At 47.9% G+C, this 23,359-nt stretch overlaps 4 protein-coding genes across 5 annotated transcripts; 3 read left to right on the forward strand and 1 right to left on the reverse strand.

Annotated features, from left to right (window-relative positions):
- The first annotated feature begins 117 nt into the window (after positions 1-117).
- On the forward strand, positions 118-17,260 carry LOC146260804 (frizzled-3-like). Of its 2 annotated transcripts, none has more exons than XM_084667862.1 (10): positions 118-260; positions 1,483-2,019; positions 10,810-11,006; positions 11,193-11,658; positions 11,980-12,279; positions 12,413-12,664; positions 13,970-14,118; positions 14,616-14,727; positions 14,937-15,112; positions 15,256-17,260. In XM_084667862.1, exons 2-10 carry the CDS (start codon positions 1,729-1,731, stop codon positions 15,470-15,472), a joined length of 2,160 nt encoding a protein of 719 aa, XP_084523988.1. In that variant the 5' UTR covers positions 118-260; positions 1,483-1,728; the 3' UTR covers positions 15,473-17,260. The 2 variants fall into 2 exon arrangements, with proteins under 2 accessions (XP_084523988.1, XP_084523989.1); XM_084667863.1 differs by having other exon boundaries at positions 14,619-14,727.
- Positions 17,261-18,649: 1,389 nt separating this feature from the next.
- Positions 18,650-21,141, forward strand: LOC146260805 (left-right determination factor 2-like). Its single transcript, XM_084667865.1, has 2 exons — positions 18,650-20,530; positions 20,641-21,141. The coding sequence occupies exons 1-2, from the start codon at positions 20,433-20,435 to the stop codon at positions 20,960-20,962; spliced, it is 420 nt and encodes a 139-aa protein (XP_084523991.1). The 5' UTR covers positions 18,650-20,432; the 3' UTR covers positions 20,963-21,141.
- LOC146260806 (left-right determination factor 1-like) lies at positions 19,549-20,164 on the forward strand. The gene is made up of 2 exons (XM_084668579.1): positions 19,549-19,777; positions 19,920-20,164. The coding sequence occupies exons 1-2, from the start codon at positions 19,549-19,551 to the stop codon at positions 20,162-20,164; spliced, it is 474 nt and encodes a 157-aa protein (XP_084524705.1).
- On the reverse strand, positions 20,388-22,846 carry LOC146260807 (uncharacterized). Its single transcript, XM_084667864.1, has 5 exons — positions 22,599-22,846; positions 22,338-22,467; positions 21,920-22,257; positions 20,722-20,863; positions 20,388-20,516 (listed from the first exon to the last, which is right to left on the reverse strand). Exons 1-3 carry the CDS (start codon positions 22,785-22,787, stop codon positions 22,037-22,039), a joined length of 540 nt encoding a protein of 179 aa, XP_084523990.1. The 5' UTR covers positions 22,788-22,846; the 3' UTR covers positions 20,388-20,516; positions 20,722-20,863; positions 21,920-22,036.
- Between the last annotated feature and the right edge of the window lie 513 nt (positions 22,847-23,359).

Here is a 23,359-nt window from a genome sequence, read left to right on the forward strand (position 1 = left end):
TTATTTTTAAATTTTGCCGATCTAAAAAAACTCCAACAAAACTCGTCTATGCGCGGGAACAACTGTGGTCGCTAAGTGCGCGCACACGTGTACGCGCGTCACCGGGACTGAGGAGCCAGTCAGCCTGGAAGGTAGGTGGCTGCAAGTGCTGGGAAAGCCGCAGCAGCAGAAACCGGAGTGCACGCTTACATTAACGACTGGGAGGACTAGGGACAGCGACAGACAACGGCGGATATTAAAGAAAAATACATTGATACCAGGTAAAGTTAACGTTTTACTGGTTTAATAGTTAGTGTGGAGATATTCTCAGTCCGGGTTGTGCGATCACCGCCTGTTTAGCTATATACAGACGCTGTGGTCTGGACAACACAGCCCTAGGGAGCGACACGTTGGGAACTGATATTCAGTGATTGAGAGCCAGCCAATGGATTGGGAGCCAGTGGAGAACAAGCCCAAATACCCACCACGCTAATTAACCGGAGCGGTTTAACTTATTTACCAGTTATCTATATATGCTTATAGTTCTAACCAGCGAGTCATGTGCAAGCTTTTGGCATCGGCGAGTAAGCATGACAGAGATACACACGTTCGTCAGCACCAGCTTACCTTGCAAGCTCGAGCTGTATCGTTACGTGAAAAACTGCAAGGACACTGGTCATCAAATTTACTCGGCAAGCTTTCTAGACTTAAAGGGCTTGTGTTGGTAAAATACGATGTTACATCGCGTATATTACACATTTGCACGCATATTTTACTACAGCACACAATGCCAGTAACATGGCATACAGCTACAGCAGCACCGGTTCATCATGGCAATCAAGCCATCCAGTGCGAAACATGTCAAGGGGACGCTAGTTGCCTGGCCAACCTCTCACTGATGTGCGGACGCAAGGAGAAGCAATGGATGGGTGGCGGGGGGATGGGTGGCCCCGGTGGGTCGGTTTGCAGTGGGTAAAGAGATTCGATTGAATGGAGCGTTGAAACCGAATACAAGGAGGATGCATGCACGGCTGGGTCGAAAGGAATGAAACGGCTTGAAGGGCGTGTTCGCTCTCCTCGCTTCAGTCTCGGGTGGTAGCTACGCCCTGTCAACAAGGTTGTGTTTCGATAATGAGAATGAATTGCCCCTGCACAAGTTGAAGCCCCGTGTAGAGTTGTGTACTTAATTTGCAAAGCTTGGTTACATTGCTTAGCTAATACAAATTATACAATTGGTTAAGGCCATTGTCATTTTAAGGAGTAAAATAAAAATGTTATTGCTTGCTAGGACTCACTTAATTGGTGACTACTTTTATTTTGTTGTTGAATGTGATAAATGAACATAGTGGCAAAAGTTGCGAGTCTTTGTAGTTTGTCATGAAGCTTTTTCTTACTTGTTGCCCTGTTGCAGTGTATTTGCAAGATTATACGTTTATCCATTGATCAACACTTTGTACAGTCACCCTATCTGGTTGTCTGGTTAATTAGTGTTTACACTTACAGGTTCTTCTCTAGGGACGGCCTTACACCGTGGCCAAAGATCAGAGCCCTTCTCTGGGTACAGATCTGGAGAGAAGGCCCTGGAGGACAGAGGTTGGCCAGGTGGGACCTATTGCCAGGCAGGGTGCACCCAGCTGGGGAATGGAACCAGCAGGAATCCCCTATGAGCTCCTCAGATTTCCAAAGCGTTTTGAAGAGGAATAGGGCATTCTTCCTCTCCACCCATCACCCGAGAACATCCACTCTAGAATGAGAGCGAATGGGAAGCAGCAGCCCTCTTTTCCTGCCATCATGGGGGTTTCTGACGGAAGTAGGAAGATGCTGAGAGCTCACCACCACTGCCAGCAGCTCCTCTTCTTCATCCCCCTGCTTCTCCTCTCCCCCTGCGCGTCCATCCATGTGGAGTCTCAGGACAGCCACAGTGCATTCAGCTGCGAGCCCATTGGACTGAGGATGTGCCAGGAGCTTCCATACAACACCACCTTCATGCCCAACTTGCTGAACCATTACGACCAGCAGACTGCTGCCCTAGCCATGGAGGTACCGCTGACTGTGTGTGTGTGTGTGTGTGTGGTTGCTTGCGTATGTGTGGTATGTGTGTGTGTGTGCTTATTATGTGCGGTGTGTCTGTGCACATGCTTGTTTTTCAGTACTGTGTTTGGTTGACTGAACTGTGGAGTGTTTTTTAAGAGGTTTGGCTGTGGGGCATCTGTGAGAGGCAGACCATAATAGTCTATGGAATGGTTCAGACGGACAGTGGCGCTGCGTCTCTGGTCAGCTGTTCATCACTGTGGTGCGGAACATGCAAAGAAGGAGGCGTCAAAGGTCACAGCACCTATGTGTCATGTGAAGAAGGAAGTGTTGGATACGTCACGTCGCGTGGCTCGCGGTAGTAAATGGAAGACATTCCTGTGAGATTTCCTTTTTACATAGCTGCTAGTGTTAGAAGTAAAGCAGCATGTAAATGTATGACACTTGCTTCTTTACATGTTCCTTGCTCCAGTGCTATGACGTATTCAACACTTCCTTCTTTACATGTTCCTTGCACTGAGGTGAAGACACTTGGCCCTCTGTTGCCTAGAGCGACAACAATAGTTTATACAGATGGTTACTAGGCAGTAATATGAGCTGGTTGGCCTGACAGAATCTTTTATCCTCGGTTCAATACTCATTATTCTCCTTTATCTGGCAGGAATATGGATTTTAGAGGACGTTACAGCTACTCTGAGAACCTAAAACAACACTTAGTTATGTATTTTACTAAGGGAAGACAATGTATCATAGGTTGTCTTATATATATATATATATATATATATATATATATATATTAGTTTCAATATTTGCAACAACTTGGTTATGAAAACAGATGATGAAATAAGAGAGCTTAAATAGGGTTTCTCCTCGTCCAGCTGTTGCTCCCACTCGGAATAAGCTGCTGGTGCTGCTGTCAAGAGCAACTGTACAGCCACTGCACAAAGCTAACTCAACACAGCTAGCTGCACAAAGCTAACTCAACACAGCTAGCTGCACATGGCTAACTCAACACAGCTAGCTGCACAAAGCTAACTCAACACAGCTAGCTGCACATGGCTAACTCAACACAGCTAGCTGCACAAAGCTAACTCAACACAGCTAGCTGCACAAAGCTAACTCAACACAGCTAGCTGCACATGGCTAACTCAACACAGCTAGCTGCACATGGCTAACTCAACACAGCTAGCTGCACATGGCTAACTCAACACAGCTAGCTCGACATGGCTAACTCAGCGCAGCTAACTGCACATAGATAACTCAACACAGCTAATGGCACTATAGCTACCTACACATAGCTATCTCAACACAGCTAAGTGACTAGCTGGCTGAATACAGCTAGCTCAACACTGCTAACCCCACACTGCTAACTCAACACAGCAAATGAAATTCCAATAGCTAACTCAACATCTCGAGATAGAGAAACCATGGCTTCCATTACTGCATCTAATCACCAGGAGAGAAAAAATAATTATTATATCATATACAATTTGTTTCAGTACAGTTGCCTAGCGATGTCAATCATGTTGAGAAATGTGTTATGTCAAGCCATACCATGTGTCAATGGTATACCATGTGTGGTGTTTGTGAACTTGGTTTAACCCACTAAAGAGGTAAATGAAGCCTTCCGGAAAGGAAGGCAGCTTTACAAATGAACAACAAGAGACGCTACAATGACAAACCACCATGGATTCCCAAGCTTCCCCTTATGTGTGTGTTGCATGAGTGTGTATGTGTGTGTCGTTTTCTGTTAATGAAAGGAAAAAATGCTGGGAGGAAATGTAATAATATCTCTCATGGGATACCATGGCTGAATACCATCTCCGATGTGTGTGTGTTTGTTTCTCTTGCAGTGTGGGGCCAATTTTCTAGCATTACTAATATCTCCTGTCAATGGTTGGTTTATGTGTGACATTTACATTAATAGAGTTGTTTAACAGTTACTCATACCCAAATTATTGCACACACACACACACACACACACCAGTCAGCACATGCAAAGCCTGAGGGAACGGAGCTCATGTGTTGCCCTTGCCTTACAGCACACCACCATCTGGACACACCCTCATCTCAGCTGTGTGTGTGTGTGTGGGGGGGGGGGGGGAGGAGGACTGGCTCAGTTAGCTGACACAGTTGTTTGAGTTTTAACTAGCTTCATGGGTGTAAGATGCTGTTGTAATGCTTTGCTGATGCTATGTCTCTGTGTGTACCAGGTGTGTGTGTCAATGTCAGGCATGTCTTTCCTGTGTGTGCATCCTGTGTGTGTGTGTTTGGTGTGTGATAGACAGCAGTGCTAGCCGTGCCAGCTGATGTTATTCAGCAGTGCTAACTAGCGACTAATCTCTTCTCACAGCCTCACAATGAAGGGATTGATTCAGACAGCACAGCCATTCTGTCTGCCTCCATCACTTCAGTCAATTAAACCTGAGAGAGGAGAGGGTAAGAGAGGGAAAGGGAGGGGAGAAATGAAGGGAAGGGGAGAGGGAAATTTGGAGGCGTGAGAGGTGCAGACAAATTCTGGTCTTTAGTCACAACAGAACAGCCGACATGGGCACTCACTCAACACCCCCAAATCATCACCACCACGCACACGCGCGCGCACACACACACAGAATATGTCAGTTAGAGGATTCTCTCTGCTGTCTGGGGAGTGAGAGGTGAGGGTTGAAGGTGTTAACCCTTGTGCTGCCTTCGGGTCACATGACCAAAAGGTTCATAACGAACCATCGTTGTGTTTACCCAATTTTACCCTATACAAAAGCAAATAAAAAAATAATTTTCTTTTCACCTTCGCAATGTGGGGGGTCTGAGACAGCCCAACAATTAAAAGAAAATGCTTCATTTTGTTTTTGTATGCGGTAAAGTTGTTGCAAACAACGGTGGGTCAGAATGACTGATGGGTCAGAATGACCCGAGGAGAACACAAGGGTTAAAGAGGGGTTGTGAGTTTTGGGTGGATGTTGTGGAGAAGGGGGAGCGGGTGGTTCACTTGGAAAGAAAGGTGGGGGGGGGGCGGTGTTTGTTAGTAATTTAAGGGAGAAAACCAAGGAAAGGGCCAAGTGTTTAAGAGAAACAGAAAGAGAGAGGGCTGGAGGGGGCTGTGTGTGTGGTCTGCCTGTCTGTACGTCTCTCTCAGGGCCCTAGACTGGAGCACAGTGTTTGTCTCTCCCCCAGCATGGGGTCCTGTCCCTCAGCACACCCTCTGTTCATCAGGGGACACCATGGGGTCCTGTGCAACAACACTGAGTTCCCCTGAGTGTGTGTGTGTGTGTGTGCGCGTACATGGGTGTGTCTGTGCACGCATGTGTGTCTGCACGTGTGTGCGTGTTGGCAGGGGGTACTTACTATGCAGATTGGGGCGATAATCCCTTCACTGTGTCAGACTAATGAAGAGCAGATCTAGGGTCTACACAGTTCTGTATGGAGGGCACCTATAGAGACGGGTCTCTAGTCCACACACTGTTCACTATGAAGGGCGTCTAGAGAGGTCAGGCAGGAAACCAATCAGACGCCTTTGTCTGAGAGTACCTTGCAGATTACCAAGTAGCCTAACTAACTAACAAGCTAGACCACCTAACAGATTACTAAATATTAACAAACTAGTCTAACGAATGGACTAATTTACTAGACTGCCTAACAGCCTGGTGGGTATATAACTGACCAACCAGCTAGTCTGATCCCTGTTGCTGCTGTGTTGTTGGATGACAACACCAATGTTGAATCCACATTGTAAGTGCATTAGGTCAGTGTTCCACACTCTAATGCGCTATCCACGTAATATGTATTCATCCCTCCCCCATCTATGCATCCATCCATCCTTCCCTCCATCTATCTCTCCCACAATCCATCCATTCATTCATTCCTTTCTCCCCCTCTCTCTCAATCCATCCACCCCCCCCCCCTTATACTTATTCTTCCAACTATCCCTGTCTCCAACTGTCCCTCCATTCATATCTCCCTTCATCCCTCCCTTTCTCCATACTTCTCTCTCTGTGATAGGGATACAGTTTATCCAGATTAATTGTTGTTAGTGGGCACTGAGCCAAGTGGTGTTTATGTTGAGGTCATCCCTGGTAAAACCCTGAATATATATTATCCTTATCTATAGTCTTAGTCTGAGCTCTGCACTCATGAACTTGTTTTCTAGAGCAAGGGGTTGAACACAAAAACACAGATGCCGTCCTCTGAAACCTCATCAACAGGCAAATGCATGAGTGACTGTGTGTGTGTTTCAGAACTGCAGCTTCAACAGAGAGAGCTCACCCTGGTGTGTGTGTGTGTGTGTGTTGTATTAGTTTTGGGTAGTTAGGGTGGGTCCTCTCTAGTGGGTCATCTGTAGTGCTTTTACTTCTCTTCACTACTCTTTCACACAGGTAGATGTGTGTCTCTGTGTGCTTCCTGCCCTCTGACCCCTGGATAAAGACAAGCACCTCTCGAAACCCTCTTCTGTGATTGGCTAGTCATCCCTCATCACTGGTTGCTATAGTAGCCAGGGAGGAAATACACTAGGAAAAAACCCAGTAGGGGAGGACAGAGGGAGGAGAAGAGGGATGGGAGGGGGAGGAAAAAAAGTGGGAGAGGAGGGTTGGAGGGGAGTGGATTTGGATGTGTATAGGAATGCCATTAAGAGATGAGTGGAAGAGAGGAGGGAGGGATGGAAGTATGGAAAGAGAAAGAACCATGGAGGAGGGGAAGTAGTTGTGTAAAAGAACGACAGGAACGACTCTGTCAGGTCCTGACTGAAGGGGGGGATGGAGGGATGAAGAAACGAATGAATGAGGCTGTGAGAGAGGGAGTGTGGGAGAGGGCTGTCTTTTCAGTAGACGAGAAAAGAGGGAAGATTAGAGAGGCGGAACTGTGTGTTTGTTCTTCTCCTCAATTCAAGGCCGCCTGTCTCTCTTAGCTACGCTTGAGAGGGGTTTATAGTGTGTGTGTGTGCGTGTGTGCAATCTTCTCTGTATGACATGGGGATGATGTCATTAATGGAAGAGAGAGAGAAACTGAGGGTGCAGGGTGATGGAGGAAAAGCTGATGGAGCCTGACAGTGTTTGGGCTGTAGTGACACACACACACACACACACACACACACACACACACCACAGGCCTGGAGAAGCTTCCACCAAAGGGAAGCACTAATAGTGAATAACTCTAGGCAACCTTCTATTTAAGATTTGTTGTAATCTGTTACGAAATAAGTCAATCACATTAGCAAAGAACTTCCTGCTAGTACTTCTACAGCGGTATGGCACTCAACTATGTTTGAGGTGTATGACCAGTCACCTTACCTGCCCAGTCTGCGACAGAACACAGTACAACAGATGAATAATCACACCCCTAACAAAAGTTTTAGGAAATGAGCTGCCGTGTGTGTATGTGCGCGCGGGCATGCCTGTGTGTGCGCATATGAGCGAGCCATTGCACGTTCTCACACTCTAAAGACCAGCCCTTTTTGACTTCCTAATCCTCCTGGAAACTGCCACTCTCCCCCAACTTCTCTCCCTCCCTCTCTCCATCTTTCCCTCCCTTGCTCCCGCTCTCTTTCATTCCCTCTCTCCGTTTGAAGCTCGACACATTGTGCAGATTTAGCAGAGTTGGCAAACTGGCTTTTCTACTGTGCCCTAAGCTTCCCCCTGTCACGACACACAGCTTCCAGGGACCCACCTGTACACACACACACAGCTTCCAGGGACCCACCTGTACACACACACACAGCTTCCAGGGACCCACCTGTACACACACACACAGCTTCCAGGGACCCACCTGTACACACACACACAGCTGAGAAACACCAGGAGCGAGGGAATGTTAGCCCCACCCTGTTCACTGTTTTTACCTGAGAGAGAGATGGGGGGGGGGGGATCACTTTCTCTCTTTCTGCTTGTCGTGTCTGTCCTGCTCTCTCTTCCTGCTCTCTCTTCAGTCAGTCTTTACTCAGGCCACACTGGCTCTAAGAAAGAGAGGGAAGGAGGAGAAAGAGAAACTTAATCCATCTATTGAAGGAGAGGAGGAACAGTTGGGGTCTTTTTCTACTCTGTTGCTGCCAGAAAACCAGCATTTCACACCCCTCACCGTCCCCCACACAAACAGGAACACACACACACACACATGCAAATAGGCACCTTCAAATTAACACTTTTTCCACCCAACACATGCACATACAGACACACAACCGTCTGTCCACACACACGCTGTCCTTCGCCCACTCTCCAAGAGGCAACATAACACCAGCCCCCAGTCCCATCTGCCGTGGAGAGGACAACCTGAGGCTGTCTGCTGTCTTCTTTCCCCAGTATCATGTAAAACCGTCTTCCGTGAAGATCAGCCTGGAGCTTCAGAGTTTAGCCATAGTGCTGGTATACTGAGTCTATTGGTAATAATAATACAAATGTATTCATCTAGCAGATGCTTCTATCCAAAGCAACATAAATTGTGGGATTTTAGCTGTAGTGCTAGTGGGTCTGTTGGTAATAATATGAATGTATTCATGTATTTGAACCGGAGACCTTTTTGATCTGCAGTCAAATGCCCTACTCATCCCCTGTATGGCTGTTGCCTGGATAGACAGATTATCTTGCTCTCATCCTTCCTCCCTCATCCCTCCCTGTATCTTGGGGATGACGAGAAAAGGCCAGGCCTGCTGTTGCCCGGGGCAACGTCGACAGTCCTGCCTTTCTTTGTGTCACAGTCCGGAAGCACTTAAGACATGACAAAGTGCTGAAAAGATAAAATCAAGTTGACATGAAGAGAGACAATTGATCTGCACCACCCCCCTATCTCTTCCTCACCCCCCCTCAACCGCTTAAGAGCAATATTCTCTGTGTGGAGGGAGGGGGGGGGAGGGAGGGTCTGGTTGTCAGAAATCACTGGGCCACAAAAGAAATGTAAGTAGTGAGGATGACACACACACACACACACACACACACACACACACACACACACACACACACACACACACAGGAGGAATGCATTCACAAGAGAGGATGCATTCATACGAGATGGGAAAGAGGGGAGGTAACGATGCACACAGCAGGAGCATCAGAGTCCAGGCAAGCAGAACCAGGCCACTAGTGGGAACAGTGGAACATCCTCATGTGGAGAGTCCTCTGAGCTGGACCCTGCTGTGTTAAGTGTACCCCTCGGGCACTGCTACAAAAGTGTGTGTAGCAGCCAAACTGTATACCAAAGCCCCCCTCCCCTCCACACACATGCATATACAGGTGTGTGTGTGTGTATATATATATATATATATAGAGGCATCTAGACAGAGCTTAATGCTCACTCACATTCTCTCCTGGGAGGTGAAAAGATGGAGAGGTGGAGGAAAGGGCCATGCCAACATGCTCAGCTGTGAGCTGTAGCCCGTGAATTGAAGCTTACATGCTCTATCTCTCTCTCTCTCTTACACACACACAAAGCATTAACACATGACCAAGTGCCCACTACAGTTCATGCAACATTTAGAGAGAGTGTGTGTGTGGATGGGCTGTACAGCTCTTCAAAAGCATGTCAGGGCACCCACGCGTGGCTGCACCCATTTGCGGGTGGGACAGTTTTACCAAGCGCACAGATCTGGAACACAGCAATTGAGGGCGATCAAAACAAACTCATCAGGGCAGTGGTTGAGGCACACTCTCTCTATCTCTCACACACACACACACACACACACACACACACACACACACACACACACACACACAGTGGGGGGTGGAGGAAGGACAGGGTTCTGGGTACAGTGATTTCCCCTTCTGTGTTGGTCTAATGGTGATCAGAAGCTGAGCTCGGAGGAGAGTTGCAGTCAGCCTAGTTAGTGGAGTACAGAGGCTGTATGAACAGTAATGAAGGCCACGTCTCAGTCTATAGGAGGTCACCGGGTGCATCCACAGAGCGGAGGAGGAGAGGGCCGAGACAAAGAGAGGGATGCCAGGGGGTGAGGGGAAGAGAGAGGAGGAAATGTCCAGCTTTGAGTAGATGGAATGTCTTTTGCGCATCACTAGAGTCTTACCCTCAGGACTGTGCTGATCTGTATATGTGCCTTTATGGCACACATATACACACACACTGGGGTATTTGTATGTTTGTGGAACGATGTTTTGATGTTTCGAACAATGTAAGTCAGTTAATCCCTTGTCTATGCGTCTGGGTGATATTCACTTAGCCGATGACTCTGAGGATTATATCAGCCCCGTGATGTGACAGGTTCGGTGTATGTGTGTCGTCTAATCCTTCTTCACAACATCAGTAACAGATAGGGTGAATTAGGTGTGTGTGTGTGTTGAATCTAATCCTTTTTCACAACATCAGTGACTAGATGTATGTGTGGATTGCGTTTCACTTCAGTCAGGCATCTGGTCAGACTCATGTTTTTATGGAGGGCAGGGAGTGGGTATTTACAGTCATGATCGTGCTTGTAAAAGTGTTATTCATTTCACATTTGTCTCTAAATATTGATGAGGTTTTTGATGACAGCATAGAATAAGTGTCCCCTTTCCATCTCTGCCAACTCAATTTTTTACTTTCTCCTTTTCCCCCCCTCCTTCATGCTGAGAGACTGTGTGTGCTGTAAAAATGTAATCTAGCATGGGTAAGCCAAGGCTTGTACAGATGTCTAACTCTTCCTCCCTCTTCACTGCCTCTACCTCTCCCTGTGCCTCTACCTCTCCTTCTCCCTCGTCTCTCCCTGTGCCTCTACTTCTCCTCCTACCTCTTCTCTCCCTGTGCCTCTACCTCTCCCCCACCCCCTTCCTCCCATCTCTCGTTCTCTCTCTCTCTCTCTCTCTCTCTCTCTGTCTCTCCCTCTAGCCGTTCCACCCCATGGTGAACCTCCGGTGTTCGGAGGACCTGCGTATGTTCCTGTGTGCCCTCTATGCCCCCGTGTGTACTGAGTACGGCCGTGTGTCTCTGCCCTGCCGGGCGCTGTGCCAGCGCACCAAGAGGGACTGCCATAAGCTCATGGACATGTTTGGGGTCAGCTGGCCGGACGAGATGGACTGCAGCAGGTCTGACCCCTTACGACCCTGACCCCTCACCAATACACCCAGCCACAGAACCCTGACTGATCTCTTTGGTTTCTTGCAGTAGAATGTGTAAGAGATGGTAGTGGTTTGATCCCCTATTTGCCCTCTTATTACCCTGACTATCTGCCTCTCTTTTTCTCCTTCTTCTCCCCCCCCTGCTCTCCCCAGGTTCCCAGACTGTGATGAGCCTTACCCCAGGGAAGTGGACCTCCAGACCCAGCCAGACCCCACAGACCAGTCCTCTCTGGAGGTCCAGCGAGACTATGGCTTCTGGTGCCCCCGCGAGCTCAAGATCCAGCCCGACTTGGGCTACTCTTTCCTGGGCACGTCCGACTGCTCGCCCCCCTGCCCCAGCATGTACTTCCAGCGCCAGGAGCTGGCCTTCGCACGCTACTTCGTAGGCGTGGTCTCCATCGTGTGTCTCTCTGCAACCCTCTTCACTTTCCTCACCTTCCTCATCGACGTCACCAGGTTCCGCTACCCGGAGCGGCCAATCATCTTCTACGCCGTCTGCTACATGATGGTGTCACTGGCGTTCTTCCTGGGCTTCCTATTGGAGGACAAGGTGGCGTGCAACGCTGCGAGTCCTGCAGAGTACCGAGCGTCTACCATCACCCAGGGGTCTCACAACAAGGTGAGACCCGTCAATCACTTCCTATTGACCTGGTGGTTTATTTCTAATGATTGACAGATGATTGTCTCTGTTATGAAGTCATGTGTTGTGATATTCTATGTTTTCTGTGAGTTGTTAAAAAAACAAAGTTGTCTGGGGTGCCCTGGTGGTTCACCAGGTACCATTAAGGCTGTAAGGGGCCTAGGTTTGATTCTGCCACGGGTCATTTTGTGCCATGTCTTCCTGTCTCGCTCCCTGCTTTCCTGTCTCTATCAATAAAACAGAAAAGGACCCCAAAACACATGGATCTAACTGAGTAGCGTTGTCCCCCTCTCCTCTCAGATGTGCACCCTGATCTTCATGGTGCTCTACTTCTTCACCATGGCGGGCAGCGTGTGGTGGGTCATCCTCACCATCACCTGGTTCCTGGCCGCAGTGCCCAAGTGGGGCAGCGAGGCCATCGAGAAGAAGGCCCTCCTGTTCCACGCCTGTGCCTGGGGCCTACCGGGCACGCTCACCATCACTCTGCTCGCCATGAACAAGATCGAGGGCGACGCCCTCGCCGGCGTGTGCTTCGTGGGCCTCTATGACATCACCACGCTGCGATGGTTCGTGCTGGCGCCGCTCTGCCTGGACGTGGCGGTGGGTCTGCCCGCTTATCTACCAGTCCATCATTGTTTACTGATCCATGTGGGCCGTTTGACATGAGGGGTGCGGAGGTTATCGTTTACAAACTAATCTGTGTAGTGTGTGTGTGCCCCTCTTGTGTGTCCAGGTGGGCGTGTCTCTGCTGCTGGCGGGCATCGTGGCTCTGAACCGCGTGCGTATGGAGATCCCCCTGGAGAAAGAGAACCAGGAGAAGCTGGTCAAGTTCATGATCCGCATTGGGGTGTTCTCCGTCCTCTACCTGGTCCCCCTGCTGACCGTGCTGGCCTGCTACCTGTACGAGCACACCTACCGGCCCGTCTGGGAGACCACCTGGGTCCAGGAGCGTTGCCGGGACTACCACATCCCCTGCCCGTACCAGGTCATATACCGCTCCACAGATTTCCATAGTTTCCCCAGCGCTTGACATTCACATGTAGTCATTTAGCAGACGCTCTTATCCAGAGCGACTTCCAGTAAGTACAGGGACATTTCCCCCGAGGCAAGTAGGGTGAAGTGCCTTGCCCCAAGGACACAACGTCATTTGGCACGGCCGGGAATCGAACTGTCGACCTTCACTGCAACTCTTTGCTCAGCTTCTCTGTCTATTGTGGCACTTGACTCTAGATAGCTTTTCTGCTTCTAGCGCCTAGTAGCAGTGGGCAAAGGGGAGTCACGTGTCATAGCAACCCACACCCTCTCTCTCTCGCCTTTGCAAGTTCACTCTTATACACATACACACACACACCTTCTACCAGAGGGTTATGTTTCTGTGCCCTGATGCTGAGGATAAGGTTCCCCTCTCCTCCCACCCTCGTCAGGGATCATTTGTAGTCCTCCCTCAATTATTAAGCACCTGGAAAGAGAGAGAGTGGGTGTATGCAGGATAAGTGTGAGCATGTGTTGGGGGAAGGGAAGAGGGAATATGCATCATTGCGTCTAGATCCGTCGTTCTCCTTTCTCACTGCCTCCTCTCTCTCAATCAGAAAACATCCTATTGTAACTCCCTTCCCCCCCCGCCACTCTCCCCCTCTCCCTCTCAGGGCTTGTTCAGTCATGCTCAGCTGCCTTTATTGTATGCTGTCTTTGTAACATTTATGGAGTGTGTGTGTATGTGTGGTGGGATAGGGTATTTTTATTTAATTTTGTATCATGCACTACATTAACGACCCAAGTAAAACATCTGTGCTTTCTGTGCACGCACAGGCCTGTCAACACTGGCCTGTATGAGAGGAGACTGGATTAGTATGAGATATAAGTGCAGCAGGTGCAAGTACTGGCCGAGTGTGTGTGTTTCTTCTGAGACTCCTTGTGTGTGATTAAGGAATTTTCAATAATGCTGCTCGCCATCTGATCGGTCATTCCTGTGGGGGGCTGTGTGCGCCCCTACGTAAGAATGCACAGCTTAATTGGTGTCCATTGTTTAGGCTGGGAGAGGAGAGCAGAACACAGACTTGTCTGTGACTAGTCAGCTGTGCTATTGGAGGTCCCCACTCACACACACACACACACACACACACACACACACTTTGGCAGACACTGTTAACCCCCTCCAGGTGGAGGAGAACAGCCTAGCTTCTCTTCATCTCTGATGGAGTTGAATCTGTCTTTCTTTCTCTCTGACTCACTCATCACTGCTCCTTCCTGCCCTCCCTCCCTCCCTCGCTCCTCCCCCCTCCCCCACCAGGTGGAGCAGACCAGCAGACCAGACCTGGTGTTGTTCATGATCAAGTACCTGATGCTGCTGGTGGTGGGCATCCCCTCAGTGTTCTGGGTGGGCAGCAAGAAGACCTGCTTCGAGTGGGCCAGCTTCCTCCAAGGACGCAGACGCAAAGAGTAAGTAGAGAGGGTGTATTTTTGTATGAGAAGGGGACAGTGTGTGTGTGTTTTTACAGTTTCTCAATTTACGATATTGTGGTAAGTGTAATTCTGCATTTTGAGCGAACAATAACAGTTGTTACTCATAACTGAATTTCCCCAGACACACACACACATCCCATAACCCTGTCTCCATGGTGATTAGGCTATTTTCTGCGCCCATGTTCTCCCACCCTCAATAACAGAACATTAACCCCTTCCTCCCCCTCCACTCCTCCCTTCCCTCCACTCCCCCTCCTCCATCTGTCCATCCACTCCCTCCGTCTCCCCTACCCCTCCACCTTCCCCCTCTCCCTGCCTCCCTCTGCCCGTTCCTCCCTCCCCCATCTCACCCTCCCCCCACCCATACACCTCTCCCTTCCCTCCTTCCACTTCCCCACCCCTCCCCCCTCTCCCCTCCTTCCTCCCTCCCTGCCATCCCCCGTGTGTGTCCCCTCTCCCCTGTCCTCCCCCAGTAGTGGTGTGAATGAGAGCAGGCAGGTGCTGCAGGAGCCCGACTTTGCCCAGTCGCTGCTCAGGGACCCCCACACCCCCATCATCAGGAAGTCCAGGGGAACCTCCACACAGGTGAGACAGAAATGACTGACCTCAAACTGACTGGATGGGTGACAGCTAGTTAGACTGTCACAGGCACTCATCTAGCCATGTTATCCTAAAGGAGATTTACTGAACTGGATTAAATCATGAAGAAGAAGCAGACTAGATGGTGTTCGCCCCTCTTCCTTCTTGTTTCTACTCCTCACTCCACTTCTCCTCCCTGTCTCTTCCTCCCCCAGGGAACCTCCACCCATGCCTCCTCCACTCACCTGGCCATCCTTGATGAGCCTGACGACCCAGGCCCTGCCCCTAGCGACCGTGGGCCTTACCACGCCCCCACCTCCCGCAGTAAGGCGGGCAGCCTGCACAGCAAGAGCAGTTACCATGGCAGCCTTCATCGCTCCCGCGACGGACGGTACGGAGGGGAGAGAGAGAGAGACCAGGGTATAGTTGGTGTTTACCTGTATAAAGAGAACACTGCCAAGTTAGATTAACATTTTCTTTTCTTTCCCTGTTCTCTCCTTCCCCCTCTTCTCCCCTACTCACCTCTTAATCCAGACACACCTCCTCTGGTTACCGTGGCGCAGAGGAGCGCCCCTCCCTCCATGGCAGCATGCCCCACCTTGACCACCCACTGTCCACTCACAGCAGCGTGCACCGCCTTGACAGCCAATCACGGCACAGCAGCCAGAGAGACCTCTCCCTGGCACCACCCACCCTCATCATTCACGGGACGGGCGGCGGTGGCGGCGCTGACGACGGAGCAAGTGCATAGGATCAAATGCAGGAAGTTGATGCTCCGCTGGACAGGAAGTTGTCATGGACATACAGGCTCCTCTTCCCCAGGAGGGATGGACGCAACACCTTGTTGTTCGTTTTCTCTCTGACCGCCAGTGACTTCCTCCCTGGACAGGAAGTACAAGCCCAACCTTTGCCCTGATGCTAAGGGTTGGTGCAGACAGCACTGGGCACGGAGCTGGGACAACTCGCCGTGTCTGTGGTTCTCATGGGAGTTCAACAGTATACCTGTTCATCTCTATGAATATCTTCATAAATCTCTGAATGTTTTGTGAATATCTATGATGCTAGACCTCTGTGAACTGACCAGTCCTATACTAAATATTTCACTTGTTTCATACTGTGAAGACATTCTGTGCAAACTACTGGAAGAGATACTGTACTGTGTGTGAATACTGGCATATGAGTGTCTGTACTTGCAGTGTACTGACGTGCTTGTGAAGCTTATGATACAGCACTCCAGTGCCCCCTGGTGGACAAAGAGGGATGTGAAAGAGAAATTAGTAGAAAGGGATTAGAGGGGAGAAAATTGGTTGTTTTAGGGCGTTGAGATATTTAAGGATGGGATAGAGCGCTTGTGTTTATGCTACTGAAAGAGTTGTGTATTTTGAGTATGAATCTGAGTGGGGGGATTAAGTAAGATTTACATTTGTAACGATTCAAAGGGAAATTAGGAGATCTTAAATGTTTCTCTTTTCCTTCTCTTGGTTTTCTGTATCTGGTTCTCCCTCTGTAACACTGGACCTATGTTGGTGTGGTTTGCCTCCTCTCAGCCTACCTCACCCTGCACCTTCAGCCTTTATCCTAGCCTACTGGACCTTTAAGCCCTGCTACTGCCTGTGGAACCCCCTCTCACATGCACACCACCCCAGCCTTCTGATCCTAGAAACTCACACCCACCTCCACCTGCCTATAAAAGCCACACCACCTGTGCCAGCCTGTCTGTCAATGTACCCGTCTCTCTGCCTCACAAGCTTACAGGTACCTTCTACACCTCAGTCTCACCTGCTGCCTGCCTCTACACACTGCTGCTAAAAGTGTGTGTGAGTGAGGGAGTCCCAACACTGTAAATGTACTACTGAGCACTCCTTTTCTGAAAGGTGCCAAACACTTTACCCATGGTGCTTTGCTGCAGAGCTCCACTGGAACCATCCTGGACTGAGTGGATCCACAGATGCTGCTGTGTGCTGAGGGCGGAGTCCCCTCCTCCTGCCCTGCTCCTGGGGTGGAGCTGTTCCTCGCCCCCTCTGTCCTTCAGCCCTCCAGAGCATGACATGAGGAGGATCAAGATTATGATCTTGTCCACTGGAATGGGATCAGATACTAGGCCTGTAGTCACTTCAAAAACATGTCATTTGAGACCTTTCAAGTCATTTCAAATGCTTTCGTTTCAAAAGGACACCCTAATCCCTCCTATCCAGAACACAAACCACAGGCCTCTGTGCCCTGCTTTGGCTAACTGAAGACACACACACACCGGGAAAAATGACTGTATTACATCACCTCATACTCAGTACCTCCTGTGGATGACTCAGACCATTCGAACTGACCAATGAATGACGCAATGTCATCGTTATCAAGTATCTATCTTTCAATGGTCGCCCCTCATGCCGCCTGCTTGGATAACCATGCACTCTACCCAGGAAGAAGGCTTCAGACAGCACTTTATATCTGCGGTTACCCATTTGAATGTGTACAGATGTCTTATTGAATTGTGGAGTATGATGATAATGATTAAATAAATCTCTTTGTAATAAAAAAGGAACCTTCATAGTGTTCTAAGTTTGAACTGAGATGCACTCAAGATACTCCTCTCCTGTTGGGTTAAATGACATGTTTGCTCAGGCACGTCACAACATTTTCTTATTCCACTGATACTGCTGTGGCATTTTCACAACTGTGATAGCTGGATTTAATATGCAAATGAGACCTCTTGTCCCTGTCACATGGTATGGCCCTTCCTGTTCTTGCACACAGGCACCAATGCACACTTGACTAGACTTCCCAGAAGCCAACAGGCTGCAAATAACTACAATTCCCAGAAGCCAACAGGCAAGCTGACAAACTACACGTTTGAGTGGAAAACTATACCGTACTAAACCATACCATTCTGTATACTCACCTCATGCCCCAGCTGTTGGCTCTTTAACCCAGTAGGCCCCAGTGGTAGTTTGTGGCATCACAGGCAAGGTGAATCTTTAGAGTTCAGCGCTGGTGCTATGGATTGAGATCAGACTATGTTTAATTTAGTGCTGGTGCAGAATCTCATATTGTTGGAAACAACCAAGTTACATGACATCATGGAAATATAATATTACATGATGTAACAATAGAAATGAGTGCACTATTGCTGTTTTTACACAGTAACATTTTATTTCCCCATCTACAAATTTGTAGTATATATCCATTATTATTTTGCGTATCTAACATTGTATAAAAATGTTCTCTTCCTAAATGCCTGAACTGTGCTATAATACTGAAGTATTAGCAGCACCAAGTACAGGTCTGAAGTAAGGTCGTTTTTATCTTATTTGATTTTAAATTACATTTAATTTTACGTTCTAGGTGTGAGTTTGTGGGTGGGCCACCTCCTGATGTGAAATCTGTACCCAGTACAACACACACAAACACTGTTAATGACATGATTACAGGGTTTGGTGGTATGCCTACCATAGTTTTGTCAACCGCCCTTTCCTGCATGTTATCTCTGTGTGCATATGCACGCATTTAAAATGTGGATGTGTGTGTGTGTGTGTGTGCGTGTATGTATGTGAGGTTGTGTATTTGTTTCACAATGCACTTAAATACTTGTAAATGTGTGTGTTCTGCAGCTTGCAATACACACTCAACTCTCCAACTGGAGGATGCAGCTGTGGGTGTTTGTACTAAAAACTGCTCCTGCTTGTTCCTGCAATAGAAACACACTATCAGGCCTGCATGAAGAGCCCTCCAATCCGCATCCTTCAGCACACACACGCAGTGAGAAATGCCACTGTCAGTTGACTAATCTCCCCCTAGGGACCAGAGAGAAGAGCCCAGGTCCCAATACACATGTGTCTGTTTGACCAGCACCACCGTGGGCTGAGAAAGGCCCGTTTAGACAGCAGATGTCAACACTGTACCTCGATACAGACAGGACTTCCAGACACTAACTAAATAATTATTCACCTGCTCATGAATTAAGTCTCTCTCATTTTTTTAAATATATATATATATATATATATATATATATATATATATATAAATAATGTTGCCTGTACTTTGCCAAATACTTAAGTACAAACATATATAAAATAAGTTCACAATAGACTCTTCTATGCGTGCACACATCTATTTTCAGTCTGTCTTCCTCACACAGTAATGCCTCATTGCATCAAGCACTTTTATCCAATTAGACTAATATTAGATTAGCAAACTGAAAAAAAAAATGACCAGTAGCCTAACTTAATTGCCATGGAGTCTTCCCCTAACCTAGTTGACTATAGCCTAAAATGAAAAGCGCAATCAGGCAGTGTAGCGTACAAAGTCCCGACGAAACATTGATACCTCTTTGGTATGAGAACAGAGGGGATTAGCGCGTAATTAATAGTTTTCATTAATCACCTTTACAAACCGATGTGTCTAATCCATCGGCATTCTCAGGTGAGAACAATAAAAGTTTATCTTTCAACAACACGTCTCTCTGGTACTTTCTGGGATCTGCATGTAAAGCGGGTGGGATGGGTTGGTTTTAATGTCCATGAGTAAAGACCTATACTTGCATCAGCCCATAAATGGCGCGCAGTGTTTGAAGTGCCACCTTTGCGTCCTCTGTGATGTCTGCCCCCGCCCTACCGCGGTGTATGTATGGACTGTGTCAGTATATGACTATGTATAAAAGGACTCTGATCTGAGTTAACTTATACCAGGCTCCTGTATTGTCTCGTTGTGTCGGTACTTAACTTCTAAGAACCCTCAACACTTCACTTTTCACCGCCGCTGGATTTTCTCGACTCTGTATTCTCCTTTAAAATAATGGATTGTATTATGATTCATCTGCTGATCGCCTGTGCTATGATTACTCTGACTCAGGGCTTCAGCCAGGGATACCTACAAGAGGTAATGCTGGAGAAACTGGGCCTGAAGGAATTACCGAAGATCCACAAGAGGGACCTGGAGAAATTAGTGGTTCCAACACACCTCCGAAACAAGTACTTATCCATGCTGAAGATGCATCACAATCGGAGGCGCAGGTCCCTGCCAAGCCTAGCCGGAATACTGAAGGGCATCCCGGGGAACTCAGGTGAACACCGACAAAATTGTAGAATTGAAAAACTGTAGATATTTAGTGATAGCGTAACTTTTGTGTAGGCCTGCCATCCTCAGCATCCAAAATGCTCCATGCCAACTTTGACACTAACGGGTCCTCCCGATTCTTTTCGTAGATATCTCTGGGGAAATCGTCTATTCAGACGCAACCAGGGAGCGCCTCGTCTTCGACATGACCGCTAGGATCCCTGCTAACAGCGAAGTGACCATGGCCGAACTCAAACTCTTCAAGACCGCCCTTCGCAAACTGTCTGTGGCCGAGAGAAAGAGCCGGCCGGTCAATAACGCACGGGTCAGCGTGCATTGGGTCGAGGTTCAGGCAGACGGATCCAACCGAACATCACTGGTAGATTCAAGGTGAGAATTGTACTGTAAAGCCCATCATTAGATTGCAGACAGTAACGTAAATTACACTTAACAACAATAGATATATGCATGCACTTTCTTATTTAAAATAAAACCAATTTTGCCGGGATATTTCTTACAGGCTAGTTCCGATTCACAAGGCTGGGTGGCAGAGTTTTGACGTCACACAGGCGGTGCAATACTGGTCAAAAGGCTCGCGTGACACCCCGTTACACCTGGAGCTGTGGATTGAGGGCGAGAGACCGGGCAGTTACGCCGCGGAGATGGCCAGGAGTGTGCGCTTCACCACGCATGGGGGCTTGGACAGCAAAAAGGGAAACCCGGAGCTACTTCTTTTCACTCTCAACCTGGAAGAATACGGGTACGAGGTTTAATCCGTTTGCGTGTTTTTGATAGGCTTTTGGCTTTTTGAATCAACCAGATCAACCTGCTGAAAATCTGGCTAATACTGTTCCCTTTTCCTCCACCCAGGTCTCGCGGAGATTGCGCGTCATCCAAAAACAACGGAATGTGCTGCAGGGAAGAACATTTTGTGAACTTCCGCGAACTCACTTGGACTCAATTCTGGGTTATCGAACCAGCGGGATACCAAGGCTTCCGGTGTGTCGGAGGATGCAAGCAACCCAAGCGTTACCATGGCTACGGGGAGAGGAGGTGCGCGGTGACGGAGAGTGCGCCATTACCCATCATGTACCTGGTGAAAAAGGGAGATTACACCGAGATTGAGGTGGCCGAATTTCCCAACATGATAGTGGAAAAATGCGGGTGTACAATGGACAATGAATATACCTAAACTATTACTTCACACGTTTTAACTCCTCATATTAGAAAAACTCTACTTTATATTTGAATAGCTTGGAGTTTGTTCATGGGATGATATGTTTAACTTGTTTTATGAGCACTTAAATATACAAATATCTAAATTATTATATGCTAGAACTAAAGATAATCTTCCCGATATTAACAAGCGTTTGGCGGAGAAAATAAACAATTTAAAAAATGAGCAGTTGTCCTTTCTCTGGTTAATGCTTGGCTATGTTTGCTTCAAACATTTGGCTCATATGTCTCGCACACTTAAAATGTGTTTTCAGAATATTTGGCTTTTTATTGGACAGTGAGAGAAGGGAAGCATGACACTGGAAGAAGGGATATAGCCAAGTCCCCCAGCCAGATTCCAACCGACCACCGGAGCACTTTACAGCTGATATAAGTTAACAATTATCATTGTGAAGTTGACCCCCCCTCCCCAATTATCATTGTATAATTCAGCAACTCAAAACGAGAGTGAATACCAACAGAAGAATATTGCAGGGGACATATGGCAATTTTTGGGGGGCCGCTACCCACACGGTTAGCTGTTTTGCTCATTCCACGAATGCACGATCCACGATACAAGTTGTTTATATCATTCTTAGCTGTAGGCTAATTGTAAATATTACTTTACATCTTGGAGAAGTTGACCCCCCCCTCCCAAATTATCATTGTATAATTCACACTCTGCTTAGGTAGACCTGTGAGAGGCATGTCTACCACAGTCTGTCTACTCCAATACTCACTAATCTAATGTAATTTGCTTTGTCTGGACAGTGTTCCAATTTGTCCAGGGTCACAGACTGACCATGGCAGACTTTTTTTAAATTTATTACAGAGGGGGTCAAGCTTACCCCAACCCGGAAGTGACACATCTGCCCACCAACAAGCACAATAATAAAAATGATTAAAATACAAACAACAAATGAAATGACCTTACCTCTATAATGTTCTTGGAAAATTGAGTATTTTTAATTGGGATGAAGTATGTTGTGCCGGTAGGTTCTAGGAGGTTCAGAGTGGAGGTCCAAGGCCTAGGGAGGTCCGATAGTGTGTGTCAGGGTCCAGTACCCAGACTAGGGAGACCTATGCCAGCACTTAGTCTATCCCCAGTTCCAGACATGGACCGGGAACCATTCCTAGACTCAGACCTCGACCCAGGTCCAGCTGCAACACGAGACCCAGGCCGCGCGGTGTTGGTGAAGGACGACCTACAGATGGTGATGATGGGCCCCGAGTTGTGGCAGGTGGAGATAGATCTGAAGGTGTGATGGATACCTGGAGGAGAGAGGAAGGACAGCATAAAACAGTCGTACTGCAGTTTGTATTGAAAATATGCAAAATAACACTGTCCCTACCGATAGGCGTGTGCCCAGGGGGGTAACCCAGCCTGGCTCTGCTATGTCGCGGTCTGGAAGTGGCAGAGGGGGTCAAGTCATCGACAGAGCTGCCCCCTGGTGGTGGGGGTGGGTGACGGACTAGAGCCATCTGCAGCAGGACAAAGTTAAGTAACTACAAAAACGTTATGTCTACAATGAATGTTATCAAGCTATATGATTATTTGGTTATCAAATTAGTATATCGTAGATGATCAGGCTCTTTAAATATAGACCTCTCACCCTTTTTCCATACCAATGCAACACTGATATCAGTATAAGCATGGAAACAGGGAGAAGCTGCAGACCGGGCAGGCAGTTTAGCTCTTTCGGAACGGGGTGTCTCAGGGCCAGGGCATAGGAACCGCGCTCCGAGTCCCTCCATTTTTCCTGGAGCCTCTGTTGCAGCAACAGTCGAGAGAGATACGGCATGAAGTCAATATGCTGACAAATAAGCTAGTGGACGCTCAGATAACAGGGCATGTTTAAAAAAGTGCTTAATTTAAATAACATACGGTTGCTTAGTTCCAGGTGACGCGTTGTTCCATTCTGAGGAAGGTTTCTCGAAAAAAAGGACTTTAAATAAGAATCAAGTCGCCTACACTCTCCTTGGTTTCTAGCTGTTAACTCACGCTTGTTGTTAATAAGCAATCAACCTCCCCAGAGACACGACTCACGAACACAAGATGTAACACAAACACATACCTACTGGGCCTTCCCAGAGCCATTGGGAGAATTATTATGTATGGCTAGGCCTTCCATACTACACACACACAAGACACACGCATACACGTGTGTATTAGGCCTCCTTAAATCGGCCTAATATTTTCGAATGAAATATTAAGCAGTGATGGAGCTCGACTTTGCTGGAAACCAAACTAAGCTTCCTTTAATACAATGTCCACGTAGGCCCCATTTAGTTTGACTTTGTATTTGGTACTCACGGTAGTTGACTGCTTCTTGATTCAGGATGAATGACGGACCGTATGCTTGAAGACTATAGC

This window comes from Hypomesus nipponensis, chromosome 12 (genome assembly GCF_054491055.1).
Source record: "Hypomesus nipponensis isolate SF chromosome 12, ASM5449105v1, whole genome shotgun sequence".
Taxonomy (NCBI): Eukaryota; Metazoa; Chordata; class Actinopteri; order Osmeriformes; family Osmeridae; genus Hypomesus; species Hypomesus nipponensis.

What these genes read in the sequence shown, in the direction of transcription:
- LOC146260806 (XM_084668579.1), top strand. Translation starts at nt 19,549, where the DNA reads ATGATTACTCTGACTCAGGGCTTCAGCCAGGGATACCTACAAGAGGTA. An exon ending in GGGCATCCCGGGGAACTCAG is followed by an intron (nt 19,778 to 19,919) that starts GTGAACACCGAC and finishes TTCTTTTCGTAG; the next exon opens with ATATCTCTGGGGAAATCGTC.
- LOC146260805 (XM_084667865.1), top strand. Translation starts at nt 20,433, where the DNA reads ATGGCCAGGAGTGTGCGCTTCACCACGCATGGGGGCTTGGACAGCAAA. An exon ending in CTCAACCTGGAAGAATACGG is followed by an intron (nt 20,531 to 20,640) that starts GTACGAGGTTTA and finishes TCCTCCACCCAG; the next exon opens with GTCTCGCGGAGATTGCGCGT.
- LOC146260804 (XM_084667862.1), top strand. Translation starts at nt 1,729, where the DNA reads ATGAGAGCGAATGGGAAGCAGCAGCCCTCTTTTCCTGCCATCATGGGG. An exon ending in CCCAGGGGTCTCACAACAAG is followed by an intron (nt 11,659 to 11,979) that starts GTGAGACCCGTC and finishes CTCTCCTCTCAG; the next exon opens with ATGTGCACCCTGATCTTCAT. An exon ending in ACATCCCCTGCCCGTACCAG is followed by an intron (nt 12,665 to 13,969) that starts GTCATATACCGC and finishes CTCCCCCACCAG; the next exon opens with GTGGAGCAGACCAGCAGACC.
- LOC146260807 (XM_084667864.1), bottom strand. Translation starts at nt 22,787, where the DNA reads ATGCCGTATCTCTCTCGACTGTTGCTGCAACAGAGGCTCCAGGAAAAA. An exon ending in TGCATTGGTATGGAAAAAGG is followed by an intron (nt 22,468 to 22,598) that starts GTGAGAGGTCTA and finishes GTCCTGCTGCAG; the next exon opens with ATGGCTCTAGTCCGTCACCC. An exon ending in CCCTGGGCACACGCCTATCG is followed by an intron (nt 22,258 to 22,337) that starts GTAGGGACAGTG and finishes TCTCTCCTCCAG; the next exon opens with GTATCCATCACACCTTCAGA.